General features: G+C 40.6%; 2 protein-coding genes across 9 annotated transcripts in view; one reads left to right on the top strand and one right to left on the bottom strand.

The window, feature by feature from the left end:
* LOC135495986 (probable G-protein coupled receptor 139) overlaps nucleotides 1-3,370 on the top strand; it is a 34,786-nt gene extending 31,416 nt beyond the window's left edge. Inside the window, exon 2 of the mRNA XM_064785055.1 lies at nucleotides 313-3,370. Within this exon, the coding sequence (XP_064641125.1) occupies nucleotides 319-1,551 (1,233 nt within the window). The 5' untranslated portion in view covers nucleotides 313-318 and the 3' untranslated portion in view covers nucleotides 1,552-3,370. The remainder of the gene's footprint in view (nucleotides 1-312) is intronic.
* The window catches only part of LOC135496093 (CD109 antigen-like), a 197,293-nt gene that overhangs the window by 99,649 nt on the left and 81,860 nt on the right, over nucleotides 1-15,784 (bottom strand). The gene's annotated exons all lie outside the window — the stretch shown is intronic.

Here is a 15,784-nt window from a genome sequence, read left to right as displayed (position 1 = left end):
AGGTTGATCCGACAATTTGAGAAAGGGGGCACAGCGCCAACCAGAGATTTAGCAAACCATGGAGTATCCAGACAAAACTAGAAAAAGTGCTAAGTACTGCATTTTCAGGGCATCGGAGAGCTTAGATTGTCTCTTTTCAATGAACTCAAAACAGACGAGGGGGCATCAACAGCCAGCATGACATGACTTGTTTCATAAACACTCTTGTCTTTCTCATTTTCAGGTTGATAATAGATGCTAAATCATTATTGCAAAACCCAACTTCTTTTTCAAAATATTTTTCTAAGACATCTACTTCTTTGAATCTTGCAGGTCAAGATGGACTCCTGCGCCGATCTTCTTAATGTGACGGTCGAGGAGGAGCTACCAGCCAACATGTCGTCCCTCAACAAGAACATGTATGTGGCCATCCATCATTGGTTCTACAAGTTTGGTTTACCAACCATCTGCATGTGCGGATTCTTGGGGAACGTTATGAACCTAATGATTCTAACGGGAAAACGGATACAGAGGGCGTTACGCATGACAGAACGGTCCGCAAATAACGGTTTGGTGGCACTAGCTGTGTCGGATTTGATGTTCTGCCTCCTAGCATTTCCCACCACGTTTCTACCAGAGGATCAGCAGTTCCCCGACAAGGGCTTCTTTCTATATTATGGTATATACTGTGCAGCATTAATCAACATATTCATCATGTCCAGTACCTGGCTGACAGTAGTAATGGCAACTGAACGTTACCTCGCAATCTGCCATCCACTAAAATCGCGTAAAATTCTTACGATGCATCGTTCCAAGGTTGCCATCGTAATGGTATTCGTGTTGTCCGTTGTTGTAAACATTCCAGTGTTCTGGCGCTATTCGTTCCGCGAAGAATTTTGTGATAATTCAACACATTACACCGCTGTCATGCTGGAACTGTTTGGGAGTAATTCGTTAGATCATGCGTACCGAACGGTCTGGGCCACCCTCGGGAACTTCATTCCACTCATTCTCCTTGTGTTCTTTAACTTCTGTTTAATCCGACAGATCCATAAATCCTATGCAGAGCGCAGGAAATATGCCAAGGGCAGCTTTCGCGGCCACCATGAAACTGAGACCAACAACCGTGTCACAGTCACTCTCATATCCATCGTCGTCATGTTCCTAGTTCTTGTCGCACCGTCAGAAGTTGTCAAGCACATCGCAAAACTCGCCAATGAAAACATTGAAGAAAATTATACATACAAGACATTAGAAGTGATCACAAATGTGATGCAAACAGTTAATTTCTCCGCAAACTTCATATTATATTGCTGTATAAATCCCTCCTTTCGTCGAACTATGAAGCACATGTTCTGCGCACACTGCGAAAAACGCACCCGCGAGAATGAGTTTTCTCGGTATGAGACTTGCTTATCAACAACACCAGAAAGTATTAGGAAAAAAATATGCCCCGCACAGCCAATAGTATCGACTGTAGAGACGGAAATTCCTAATAATTCAAAGGCAGTGTGTCTGCAACAGGAAAATCCTCTTTTAGAGGAAGCAAGGCAAGAGACTGTAAATGTATGATATTGGGAGAACCACAGTGTAGTAGAGTTTGTATCAAATGTGTAAATATATATATTACATATCTATTTATAAAGACAATTAAAACAAACAATTTTGTACTGAAATGAGAGTTCAATTAGGCAGCGTTGTGTGTGGCAGTCAAGTCAGCGGATCAGTCACGATAATATCCCATCTTATGCCCATAATCGAAGTGTAAGTATATCATTTGGTCCTGCCAAGTCCAAATATTTTTTTCACTTGTTTTTTTTCTGCTCAAAATGACGGAACATCATCAGCCCCCAAAAAATTTTGGCTTTGAAAAATTTTAAAAATTTTGAACTTATGAAAAAGTTCAACAATTTTGGCGGGAAAACCTAATCATGCATTTTGTCCCGGATTCTCAACTTCACTAACGTGACCACCCTGGTACGCGATCATTCAACCTCAGTCCCATGAGTGGTTGTGTTACCGGGTTCGACTGTATATCCTTGACCTAAATACTGGACCAGGTCCTCTCACATATCAATCTTGTGGGAGTCACACACTCTCCAATGAATGAAGTTCTTGTGACTTGAAATCCTCTTACTTGACCTGGAGCACAACTCTGCATGAAGAAAGCCCTCTATTGGCTCCAGCAGGAAATCTATCCTCATCGTATCTGGAAGCATTAACCACTGCTCAAGAGGTTATGATGATTATTATTGTCGGACATCACAAAATTCCAATCGGCTGTTGTCTATATTTCTGCTTAGCTATCACAATCAACACCAAAAGAACTGTAACGAAGAGCCATGGGGAACTTCAGGCGCTTTGACTAGTCACCATCACCATTATCACAAATCATCATCATCATCATCATCATCATCATCATCATCATCATCATCATCATCATCATTGTTGTCATAATAAGAACCTAGATTCATTTTGGACAGAACTTCGAACTGTCCTCAGCAGCAACAGATTTATCTTGAACAGATTCATCCAATCATGTTCCTTCATCATCAATGATATTCGACATCAACATCCATGGTAACAAACTTCACTCTTAAAAGCAAAATACTTCTCCCCATGGTAACAGCCTTCATTCCCATGGAAACATCCTTCATCCCATGGTGTCATTATTCATCCCGCATAACAGCCCATATTCCCTTGCAACAGCCTTCGTCCCAATGGTAACATTCTTCATCCCCACTCGTCTGAAGCCCTTATTATAACTGTAACAGCTCTCACCCCAATGGGGAAAGCTTTTGAAATGGAGTGAAGATACTGCACTACACTTGGCGATTTCAGGTCAGCTGAAAGTATTGAGGGACACTGGCCAACCCTCCATCAACTTCATTACAAGTCAGATGCTCATTTGTTCCTATTGTTACAGCCTGTGGATGAATTTCAATTGCCACTGCTATGACAACCTTCATTCTCATAGTCACAACCTTTATTCCTATTGTTACAGCCTTCTTTCTTCACATCAAAAGGCTTTTCATCCTCAAGCCTTCCATAACATTCTACTCCCCCGAATTCCTTCAAATGTCCTCGTTCTACCTCAATAATGCTGTAACAATTACCTCGTTTCCCACATCAGCAGCCATTTCACTTCCTCTCCCTCCCCCACAGCAATTTCACAAACCATTTCACACCTGAAATCATTCCACGAACACTATGATGACTTCCAAAGGAAAACGATCCATAAATTTGCCATTTCGTTTGTCATCCCACTTTTTTCAAGCAAATCATTATGACAAACTACAGGCTATGAAGAATTCATAGTACATCAAGTTTTTATCCATGACATGGCTTTTCTTCAAAAAGTTCTGAATTCCTGTTGGACTAAAAACTACTGTAAACCTGAACATTTGTGACCCGCTCTACCAAAACTAGGCGCTTGTCGCATCTGAACTTGACCGGTTGATACGGACTTTTTGTTCATTTCCCTATTGTAGACCTTTTGTGAAATGTGACCAAATCAGTTTGTAATAGATTTCACAAAAGGTATACAATAGGGAAATGAACAACAAGTCCGTATCAACCTGTCGAGTTCAGATGCGACAAGCGCCTAGTTTTGGTAGAGCGAGTCACATTTTTGGATGCCTTTGAATTACAAAGCATTTCCTGTTGCATCTAGTCCTGTTTCTCTATCAGTATTGCATTTATATGTAACCATGTAATTGAACCTGATGTTAATCCTTTTGTTTGGTAAGTTTGTTTTAAATCAAAGGTTGAATTGTGTGGGGGCGAGTTTGTGAGTTGATTGCTGATTGGTTCCATCGCATACCTTCTTAGAGTACATCTTAACCTATGGAATTTAACTCGGAACACACCTTACTCAGCCTTATAGGGTTTGTGGGGTGTGGGGCTTGGTATCGTGGCTTCTGGCTCTTACTTTAGAGAGACCCATTGTAACATAGTTTTTACACTATTTTCAGCATCCGAGCGAAGCACTATTTAAATCATACTGGTATAAGGTTTTCGAAACATTAGATTGAAGAAATGGCAATGCTGCAATGCCACAAAATCCCAAACCACAACAGGAACAGTAGTTTCCAAACTACAGTACTAGGAACAATTAGTTTTGGCAATACCACTGCCAATAATGCCGAGCTGTTCTAAAAGTTGTGTCAAATAGAAGTTCTGTTAATACATTTTAGACACTATATCCAGATGTCTTTGTGAACTGTTTCCTGCTTGGAGCACATTCTTACTCAAAATAAAACATTACAAATATTGTTACTAAAATCATTCTCTTCCACTGTTTATTATTTCAGTCCTAGAGTGGTTAATACCAAAGACCTATCATTTTCTCGGCAAATGAGCATTGTCCTGACATCCGAGCAACACAATCAAGTTCAGACATCAGAGAATAAGTTGGTACTGTTCATCAGTGAACCCACGGGATGTCTGAAACAGCGGGAACCAAACACAATTAGAACTATCAACATCTTCCAACAGATCTATCTCAGACAAAGACCATTTTAAAAGCAACTCGTTTATTTTTTATCGCTCTCTTTGGAAAGTACTTTAGTATATCAGGATTTGTCCTCATATTTGAAGAGAAAAGAGATGTCGGCTCTCACAATGGAGACACAATACTTTGTTCCTAGACATGAAAGCTGTTTCAGCTTTCTTTGAAAAACCCCTCCATCTTGCTTTATCTAATAACACAGACAGAATACCTTAGCTGCGGTGACGAAAAACAAAACAACTAAAACAAAGCAACAAAGATGATGAAAACAGACAGGTCAACTTCACAAGGGTCATTAACCAGATTTGTGACCTCCACTGAGGTCATTCCTTCATGTTAGTGCCAAAGTGCTGGCACCGATGAATTATGGCCAACGTTGACAAAGACAGTCTCCCATGGTTCAAAAGAACTTAGAGATCAGTCACATGGATACAAGCAGGGTTTGACGTTGATCTCACAAAGTTCCAAAAGGCATTTGCAATGGGATATAAAGTTCCCAACAATCAGGGTGATTTTGAGAAATCTGACTCAAATCTCAAAAGAGAAAAGTCATACTTGCTTACATCCTCAAATACTCAAGTAAACCCATCCCCCCCAACCCAGGGTTCAGTGGCCTTTGATGAAATCACTGATACCTGGTGTTCTCTCCCTCCCAGTGCACCTTTCCTGATGATATTTCTTGTATTTGAGGCAATTTTTCCTCTTGTCTGACAGCACAACAGCACTGGACCATCAATCATGATTATTACTTATCCTGTTGAAAGTTTTTGAAAACTCATCATTATTTCGTGACTGGTCTTTTCAACACTTAACAGATCAATCATCTCGTTTGACAAGTTCCATGTGTATATCACAATTTTGCCACATTCTAGCTATTGAACCCTTGTTGCAAATTTCAGTGTGTTCCGAAGCAAAAGACAAGAATTCTTCATATCTTTATACGGTGTACCCTCATCATTGAGACAATGTCTCAGCATTTTTCCTCATTCGTAATGCGTGACAGATGAGCCTTTCCTGGACATCTATTTTGAATTTCTTCAGCAAGAATGATCTTTCAGAGTCAAACACGAGGCCAACAAGGACATTAAGTATGAAAGAGAAATCTCAGATTTGGAAGACGACTCTTCAACAAACCTAAAGGAACAGTTTTAACATTTCTAATCATCCTTTATCCAGTACATATTTGCTTCACAAACTGATTGAGAAAACAGCGCCATCTGGTATAAGAGAGCTGAACTAATGGGTTCATGCAGGAACAGACATTCAGAGGTTATAATGATGTCAAATATACCGTTGGGCAAACTCAGTGGAGGAAGACACCAAAAGATGGAGCTGCGGAGTCACAGCTGCCATCTAGCATGACACAGGAAAACTTCATAGAGAAGAAACAGCTTTGCTAGAGCATGAAATAACTTCGACAATCAACGATAGATGGAAGCTGGATCTCAGCTGGAGTGAACATGTTGACTCTCCTATTCATCAGTAGACGGCACCATTTGTGGTATATCTAGATGTTTGGAAGATGGTCTTAGAATGTTTACCTGATTGTGAAATGTATACAGTGGAACCTTAGCTGACTTCTCTGTGATCAGGACACCCTCTGTTACGGACACTATTTTGATACCAAAAACCAAAGGAATTTCATAATGTGCAAAAATGAAAAGCGTGAATATTTCCATTTTCATTTTTTTCTGCAATTTTCGCAAATAGCAAGAGATAAAGAGGCATGAAAACTTGGTGGTTTGCAGTTGCCAAGAACTGAGAAAAATGTCATCCGCAAAGCAACACCTCCTGATATAAAGTTTTTGATAGATAATGAAGCAAATGCAAGGTGAAAGTAATAAACACGAAAAAAGAAAACATGATTGATTGCTTCGCAGTTTATGCACAGAATATAAAACTACAATTTCGTTGATGGTTTAAATTAATTATTCAGAACTAAGATAGATGGGGTTGTTTTCTCAAAGCTACCCAATTCATCAATATGCACCAGGCGCCATAGTGTATTTTTGTAGTGAGAATGATAGAACTGGTTTTAAGAAAAATATAAAATAATTGCTTGAGATTTGAAGAAAGAAACGCTTTTCCGTGTTTCATCAGTCAAAGCAGTCTCATTAAGTTTTTTATCCTTGTAATAAAAGAGTTACATCATTCCAAGGAGCAAGGAAAAGTGTTCAGTAATCATCTCATTTTAACTGTCAACAACAATGAGCATCTGCCGGAGGAGACTAGAAGCAACGGTCCTCTGTACATCAATGTCTACGCCAGGGCAAGTAAAAGATCTCACATAGGTGGACAGTAGCCTGTAGTGGATGACATACCTCTGGCTAGGGCAAGTAAAAGATCTCACATAGGTGGACAGTAGCCTGTAGTGGATGACATACCTCTGGCAGAAATACAGTAGGGTTACAAGACAGCTAATGATGATAATGTAAACTGCCAAATATTCATCAGCATTACATTTTGTGGATTTTGTGAATCACATTGACTTGGAAAAATTGATCTTTCTCAAAAGATTTGATAGGAAAAACTGAAACTGTAACTTGCAAAATTTGTGAATATTTTAACTTTAAAGAAATTTCCGCCAATTGCAAAAGTGATACTTATCACAGACTTAATGGAACTACATGAAGATTGTGCTCAGAATGCAGACGTCAATTTGTTAAATTGCAGTCACTCAATATGTTGTCACGGCTCCTTGCAGGCCGAAGACTGTGCGACATTAAAGGATGACAAACAAATGGGAGATTCAGAGTACCTCCATCCGTCACTGTGGACTGTGACATCTGATGACCTTATGAGAAAAACTGCCAACCACTGGCTAATTTCAAACTGGGGTGTCATGGCTAGTTCCCATCGAAAAAAATGTAACTGCCAAGATGAAACAACTTGTGTTTCAAAGATCCATGGGATGGTTCAGTATGGTTAATCCAGAATATTAAGTCTCCGCTCACTTCACGCAACACATTTGATGTCCGAGGAGTAAATTAATAGGAAATAAGGCATCGACTGCACCATGGTAGTTACATTGACCACCTTCTTCATCAAGGAAGTCAATTAAGTTACAAGGCACAATGTTGATAAATGGATAACTTAAGATAAATCACAGAAATATATGTTCAGTCATGACAAGTCATCCTCCATACAGTACACGCTAGATTGGTTCCGGCAATCTGGTGGTGTCATTGTTCATGGCGTTTATTTCCCCAGGAGTAAATTAATGGGAAATCCGTCACTGACAGACCCAGGGTAATAACATCTACCAGCTTCATCAAGGAAGTCACCAGGCACAACTCGGATCAATGGGAAACCTTAGATAACTCATAGAAGCAGGTGTTCTGTTCTTACAACCTGCCCTCGCACATTAGGTGGTTTCCCAATAGTCTTTCAAGACCAAACAAGGCTTTCATTTGAGACCAATGAGACTGATCTAGATGGGAGAGTGGTCCAATCAGCTGTGTGGCATGGCTGTGTGTCATTTTATACCTGTCAACGTTCGTGATGATGTGAAGGATTAGCATCAAAAGATTGGAGGGCGGCTGCATCTTCCTTCTTAATCTATGCTCCTCACATGTAGATGATCAAATGAAGGGCTCAGAACAAAAAGGATACCAAGTTCAACAACCCCCTCCTCGTCCCAGGGGGAAAAAATAAACTATGATTTCAGTTTCCCTGATTAAGTTGTTTCATCATTCATTACTAAATGTTGGAATTCATAGTGACTTATTTTATTCCTCAACTGCCTATAGCCTTATTTTTATACCCTGCCCTTGGCCACAAGTAGTAGGTCTATCACGCCATGTTCTTCCACCACATTTCCGACCAGAAGAAAAATTGCTGCGCTAATGAGGAGAAAAACCCTGTCACATGGAGGCTGTAACATGTTTTCATGCATTTATCCCGGTATAATTACAATGATCCTTTAGTAATCGCCCCTTAGGAAGCAGGTGGTTGTGATGGAATTCTCTCACTGGTTTTTCCAACATGTACAACTTTCTGTAAAAATATCGAGAGTCGAGAGCACTTGAGCAGACTTAGCTCATTATTGGTTCTTCTCACAATATTTGGGCAATTTTGTGTTAGAGTAAACTGTGCAGCCCAGAGGAAACCTGCACTGTTGAAGACGGTTTTGCACACTATCATGCAAGTATACTTGGATAAACCGGGAATCAAACCTGGGTCCTCTGACAGGGCCCAATGTTTCAGCTGAGCCACTCAGAGATCCAAACCTTTCTGCATTTCACTCTTCAAAGAGATTTTTCTCTCAAAACATTTTAGTGTGGCTGACATGAAGATTTGATCATGCACCTCAAAGTTAAATTTTCAACATGTTCAACTGCAAGATTGTCAGGTTCTTAGCAAGGGTCACGAAATGCAACGTTTACCAGATAGGGTTAGTTACCAAAACTATCCATGGAAGGTCATGAGCAACTCTGAACCTATCGGTATATCAATTGGCTGTCCAACCAGAAATAAGTCCATTACTGGATCCTCTTGGGATGTCTGTCTAGTCAACAGGAAATGTATCAAACTTTCACCATATCACACTCGTGACAACTGATCACTGTGAGCAATAAAGTTGGTCGATGAGGATCAATAAAGACACGTTTAGAATCAGAATTGCCTTAAGGGACTATCGTCCAAAGAACACAGCAAATACTTACAACAAATATACATTCAACTCACTATTTTCTCAGGGGCGAGGAATCCAAGCAAAGTACAAAATTCTGCTCAACAAATTCTCTTGTCCTTACATCGAAGGAAGAAACTGCTAGAAAAAGCAGCTAATCAAGAGACAAATGCATTCATCTGAGGGGACCTTTTACTCAGAGTCTTGCAATGTGTCCGGCTCTCAGAATATGTTATTTGTTGTCATCATGCTGAGAAGATATTGACTAATTTGATTAGCGACGAAGCAAAAGATGAAGGAGGAAAACATGAGGATTGATGAGGATTGATGAGAAATGTCCCCTTGGAGACCAGCAGGACAGGAACATTTTGTCGATCAGCGTCCGCTATTGTGAGCATTAGAATTTGTTCGTCTCATTAGTGTTAGTGGCCTGGGAACTCGGTCTTCGGTCAACATGGTCAAGGAGGATGAGCTTCTCATACGCCTCATTTCAAGGATAGTACGGGCCCTGCCACTTTTGTTCAAGGTATGATGACAGTGCTCAGTGCTGAAAAATTTCAATTTGCGAAAAAATTAGTTTTTGCACAATGAAAATATGCGTGCTTAAAGAGGAATGTGACCTGGTTACTCATGCCCGTTTCCCCATCAGAAAAAGTGCAATGAGAGTTAATTCTATCTTGGCAGGCAGAATTTAACCATGAAGCTCGCTTGCCATGGATGATATTTTTAACTACACAAAATGCAATTTACTCACTTACTGGAAGCTCTCTGTCCATTAAGCTGGACACAGCATCACTCTACAACGTGACACATTCGATTTTCCCTGCAGTGTCACCTGTCACCATGAGAGACCAACCACTCTGTTCTAATCAACTAAAGCCAAAACAAGAAGTGGCGCTGATGCTTTAAATGCTATGTGCAAATCGACGGGGAGGTGAATGGTGGCTTCACCTGTTTCTTTCACACAACAAATAGTGTTCGTTCATGACCTCCTAATGGATCCATGGCTTCCTTTTTATATCTCACAGAAAGCAAGGGCAGAAAGGACAACTTCTAATCTGACAATGCAGGTTTAATTCAAAACAGCAATAAAAGTAAACTTATACCAGCATTCTGGTTGTGACTGCTTGGACCAATGTACTGCTCTGGGCGTGTTTTTGTGAAACAGTATCCAGTCTAGCAGAGGACCATTGCGATTAAAGAGGAGATGGCACGTAAGATCAATGGCTGAAGAAAAGCCCTTAATTTGGTAAGGCTAATTTTTTATTGGACCAAGGATTCCAACTGAATACCCCAGTAAATTGAGAAGAACATCAGCCAACTTTTCAGTCACACTTTCTTCTTTACAGGCTCTTTACAGGACAAGCGGATGTCACAAACTATAGTGCATATAAGCTGAGTGGCAAGAGTAAAAAAATGTTTGATATTGACAGGCCAGCTACATAAGGTTGACAAAACTGCTCCTGTTCCATAATAGGAATCAAAGTGTGATGCGACCATCCTATTCATTTCTTATAAGTTGGTTCCAAGCAATACATGGTCAAAAGGAGAAAGCCCTCACAACAAAGTTCCTGCCAGACCCTACATGTATATGCCAGAGGCTGATGGTGAAAGGTGGATAATCCTGTCAAGGGGGATTGGCCATGTAAGGCAATTGCAGAAACAATGCTGTAGCTCCTACCTTCCAGTTTCATATTTGACCAGCTTAAGCAATATTGGTATTTGACCAGTAAATCAACCAAGGATTACTATTGCTGGAGCTACACACACAGGAATAGCCTCCACATCTCTCAAACTCAATCAAATGCGATCAAGGATCAAATTGCTGACAGTGACAAGTGACAAGATGGCAGTTGCTCCTTGTCACTATCTTCATCCTGGGAACTGGTATGAAGCCACGATTGGGTTTGTTAGTGAGATGATCTCTTATTCTTTATCTCTTGGGGAAGGGCCAAAGGCAGTTATCAAGGTCATAAATGCGACATGACTTGTAGTCTGCTGGCCAGCTTGGCAATCTGTTTGATAAAAGTCGGACACACTTCACATCTTTGTCTCTCATCCTGAGGGAAATCACTCGTCAGATCTTCCATATAAAAAACGTAGTGACTATTTCTCCTCGCAAAGGTCAGCTGGAAAAAAGGAAACCAGAAATTTGCAATGTTGAGATCAGTTCCTCTGGAGTCTACCGCCGTCCTCAAAGACACCCTGACATTATGATATAGCTCCTCTACAAAAGCACCAGAAAAAAACACTAGATGTAACACACCTCAATTCCCTCCTCCAAAGAGACACCGACAAGACTTTCTTGAAATAAAAGACATGACTTTTTCTTGAGGGATGATTTCCCACAAGAGCAACAACTCTCTATTTTCTTTGATGCAGATACCTTATTACCGCATCACTTTTCTCAGCACTTATCAGTGTCAACCGCAATATATTACCAGTGGGTTTCCTTCATGATTGCATCTTCTTGCGTTGACGTTCAACTCATCAAAGCCTTGACTCCAACAATATTCTGATAACAACCAAAAAACACTTTTTCTTCAAGGGCAAGCACCTAACATCATCCCTAAATGATAGATTTTGCCAGGAGAGTGACCTTTGGAAAGACATGCATAAACAACTCAATGTGTGACAAAATGCACCTGATGCATCCGTGGCTACTAATACGCCATCAACTTTTGTCAGAAATGTAAGGATAATTGAAATGCCACAGGACAGAAGAAATTTTCTGCTGATCAAGACAAAGAGGCCGAGAAAGAAAATAAGGGAGTGGAGGACAGTCTTGAAAGATACTCTTTGGTGATAAAAAAATACAGCTGCCACTAGCAATACAGCCTAGATATACAGTTCACCTGGATAACTTAATCCCATTTCCTTCGAGTTTTTTGGCATCATCTAATCCAGTCCTGTTATTATGATCATAATTTCCAAATGAGATGACATTTTTGTCCTAATGGTGATGAAATCACATTGTTGCTTGAAAGCGTATCCTATCATCATCATATCATTTCATTACCGGCGTCGTAACGCTATCGGATTTTTGCCGGAGGAATGGAGCCCACCATAGGCTGCTGTCCACCTTTGTGGGATCTTTTACTTGCCCTGACATAGACACTAAGGTATAAGGGATAAGGGAGCTTTTAGTCTCATCCAACAGACTATCAAATATTTCATATGTTGTACGTGTTGTGAGCTTAACTATTGAAAAAGGAAATCTAATTAAATGATGGTCCATTAGAAAACTAGGAATCAAACGCTCTTCATTTGCTCCTTGTGGCATGAAGCAATGACACAATAATCATTACAGGAAATGGTGAATTGGTGTGATAAGAACCTCATATAAGGGCCTGGCATGTGTAGTGGAATGATGCTCAGTCTGACCAAGAAATGTGAGGACTCTCAATCTGAACTTCTCTTTCTTAATGTAGAGTTAGTAGCTGTTCCTTGGCAATCGTGACTTGCAAAGCATTGATACACTCTCACATTCACAAAAGTAGGGGTCAAGTCGGTAGTAGGCCTCCTGGATGCTCCTCGCCAACCTCCAGAAGATTCTGGAATGTTGTAGCACTGAGCTTGATTACTCAAAGCAATGAGCAAGGATTCCAGGAAAAAGAGCATGATAAAAAGCTAAAATTCAACTATAATACTAACCGTCACAGTAAAGAAGAGTTATGGCAGTAAGAGTAGCAATCACATATGCTCACGAAATGCACAACAACCAGATTACTCAAATGCTATCCAATAAAATAAGTTGACCATCCCGCCATGTGGTATCTTGCGCTGATTTCCCAATCTCATGACCAATGTCTATAATAAGATTGGACACGAGCAATAAGGCTTCAATGGTTTCGGTATTGCACCCTTATCGAATAAGAGCCATCAAATCTTGTTGTCACAGACACGACTCCATCTCATGACCTCTACGCAATAGCAACTTGAACAGACGCGACATCATTTGTAATATCGCCTTCTCTCTGCAGGCCTTTTAAACTCTCGGATGAGTGCCACGCAGAGTGCAGAATGAGTAATCAAACAAATTAGGTATGAAAATATGGGAACAGGCGGCACTGTGTACAGTTCCTTAAAGCATAGATACTTTTAAATAGACCTCCACAGTGCCGCCTGTTCCCATATTTTCATACCTAATCGAACAAATTAGGTCTTATCAGTATTGGGTTCTTCTTATAGGATGTCAGAGGCCATACCATCGACACAAAACCCATGACCTGATATCATCACATCAGCCCACCAACTTCTTTTTATCAAAGGAGGTTACCGCACCTACCATAGTGGATCACCCCTTGATATCACCTCGAACCTTGACAGTATACTTCCTTGACTAATGACATGAACTTCCTGCAGAGGTGACTGCTCGGAGTCTAAATCTTGTCTCCCTCCTGAGCGGATGGAAAGGTGAGCTTTCAAGAAATATGAAATGTACGATCATTAAGCACCAGCAACTTTGAAGCATTCAGCTGAATTCAATGGAACAGGTGCTTCCTGAAACGAAGTACAGGTAACAGGATTTTGGGGTTTCTTGGTACAAAGCTATTGCCTTGGCACAGTTGAAGCATTTCAAGCCGCACTAGTTCACTTGATGTTCAGATGGTGACCAGCAGAACTTTCTTTATAAACACATATCAAATTTCTCAAATTACTTTATGGTAATATGTTTCCGGTTTACTTTATTTTTTCCAGCCATGTTTTTTTAGTGGCAGTTATTCGCAAAATATGCAGAAATAAAACACCCTAATGACCGTCCTCTCCTCTCATGAATTTCATCACATGACCTCATGAATGGTGCGGATACAGCCGTGCCGACCAAAACCTATTCCGAATGCCATGATATGGGAATAAATGACCAAGACATTCTACTCAATGTTAACCTAATCACAGACAGATGGATGTCTATCAGAGAAGTAACTCATTCATCCCTCCTATAATGTTCCGAGCAAGGAACTGATTGGACAGTCATATACCACGTATGCTTCACTTCGAATCAGATTGATTAGAAAGAGAATCTTCTGGCCAAAGTCAGTCGTAATATAGCACACAAAACCTTAGATGTGATTTGGCCGAAGGAAAGCTGAACCGAAGAGTATATTGGGTCAATACATCTTTCACTAATATGTATCATGAATGGGAGATATCATAGACCAATTCAAGAAAATGAAGGGGTCCTTTCGATATCTACCAATTACCAGTCCTATCAAAGATAATGAAACATACAGTAAGTGAGAAATTAATTATCTTTCTCATAGACCGTTGCTGAATGCTAAGCCTTATGAAAAAGTTCAACAATTTTGGCGGGAAACATAATCATGCATTTTGTTCCAGATTTTCAACTTCACTAAAGCGACCACCCCGGTAACCAGCCATTTAACCTCGGTCCCAGGAGTGGTCGTGTGACCGGGTTCCACTGTAGATGTATCCTGTTACCACCCAAGCACTAGCTTCTTCTTGTTCAAACGAAACGCTGATACTGAGCGCCTGAGTGGTACTATCAGGTTCAAGTCAGCTTCAAATGAGAAAAAAAACAAGCTGATATGCTTTTTGAGTGAAGTAGCTCAAAGAGGTCTTCAAGTGAGATTTGAGAGGTATCATGTCATGGCATCAAATATCATCCTATTCTTAGTGGGCTGGTACTACTAAGGCGAGCTTCACTGAAGATAACCCAACCTATTTTCATGACAGTTACCAAGGAAGGATACTGTCGGAATATGTTGCAATCATGATCATGAAATACCCAATTGATGATGCTGAGAAGAGAAAAACGTGTTATATGATTAGCAGTGTGGAATACCACCCCCAAGACCAGCAAAAAACTATAAAATGTAATAAACTGGCTGCATACACGGCATACAAATATCATAAAATTCTGGTGAGTGGACATGTAGATTCATACCAAGAGGACTACTAGCTTATCTAGAGAAGACACTATGGCCATCATTCTTAATAACAATACACAGAATAAGAATAACCATTCGGACAAAAAACCTTGTGATATGATTGCAAATGAGAAATTCATCTGCCCAAGACAAGCTGATGAATTACAGCAGAAAGGAAAATTGATATCAACAAAAAGACTATTAGATTTTAGTTGCGCGTACACCACAAAATATTGGTGGACCAATTGCACGTGCACCACCACATTGCCGCGACAAATTTGTTCGGCCATCCATTGCCGGTACAAATTGCCGGGCGAATTTGTCCCATCAAGCTTGATGGTCCAAATTCGCCTGGCTTGTTAAAAGCTCAGCTTTGTCGTGGTGTACGTGCTAATGGATCGGCAATTAGCTAGTTAAATGGTTCGGCGACAGGCAGCGCTTTCGAAATGGCGCTTTCTGCGCATGCAATTTATTGTTTGCGCGCCATCTGTTGCCGGATTCTATAACTAGTTGCAGCGGTGGTGTACGCGCTTGGTGGATTTTCGATGGTGCGGCATTGGTTCGCGAACCAAGATTGGTGGTCCATTTTCAGGTGGTGTACACACGGCTTATGCCCTTACCTGCACAGTGGGTCAAGCAGTCAAGCACTACAATCAATCACCCAATCTGACAGTTCCTAATGAAGGATTATTGCTCCCAGGAGAACATGTTGCTGACCCTAATGCTGCAACAACTGCTGACCACTCTATCATTCACATTCACTGCTCTTGGGGG

This window comes from Lineus longissimus, chromosome 11, assembly GCF_910592395.1.
Source record: "Lineus longissimus chromosome 11, tnLinLong1.2, whole genome shotgun sequence".
NCBI classification, from domain to species: Eukaryota; Metazoa; Nemertea; class Pilidiophora; order Heteronemertea; family Lineidae; genus Lineus; species Lineus longissimus.
This window is presented reverse-complemented; position numbering and strand designations above follow the sequence as displayed.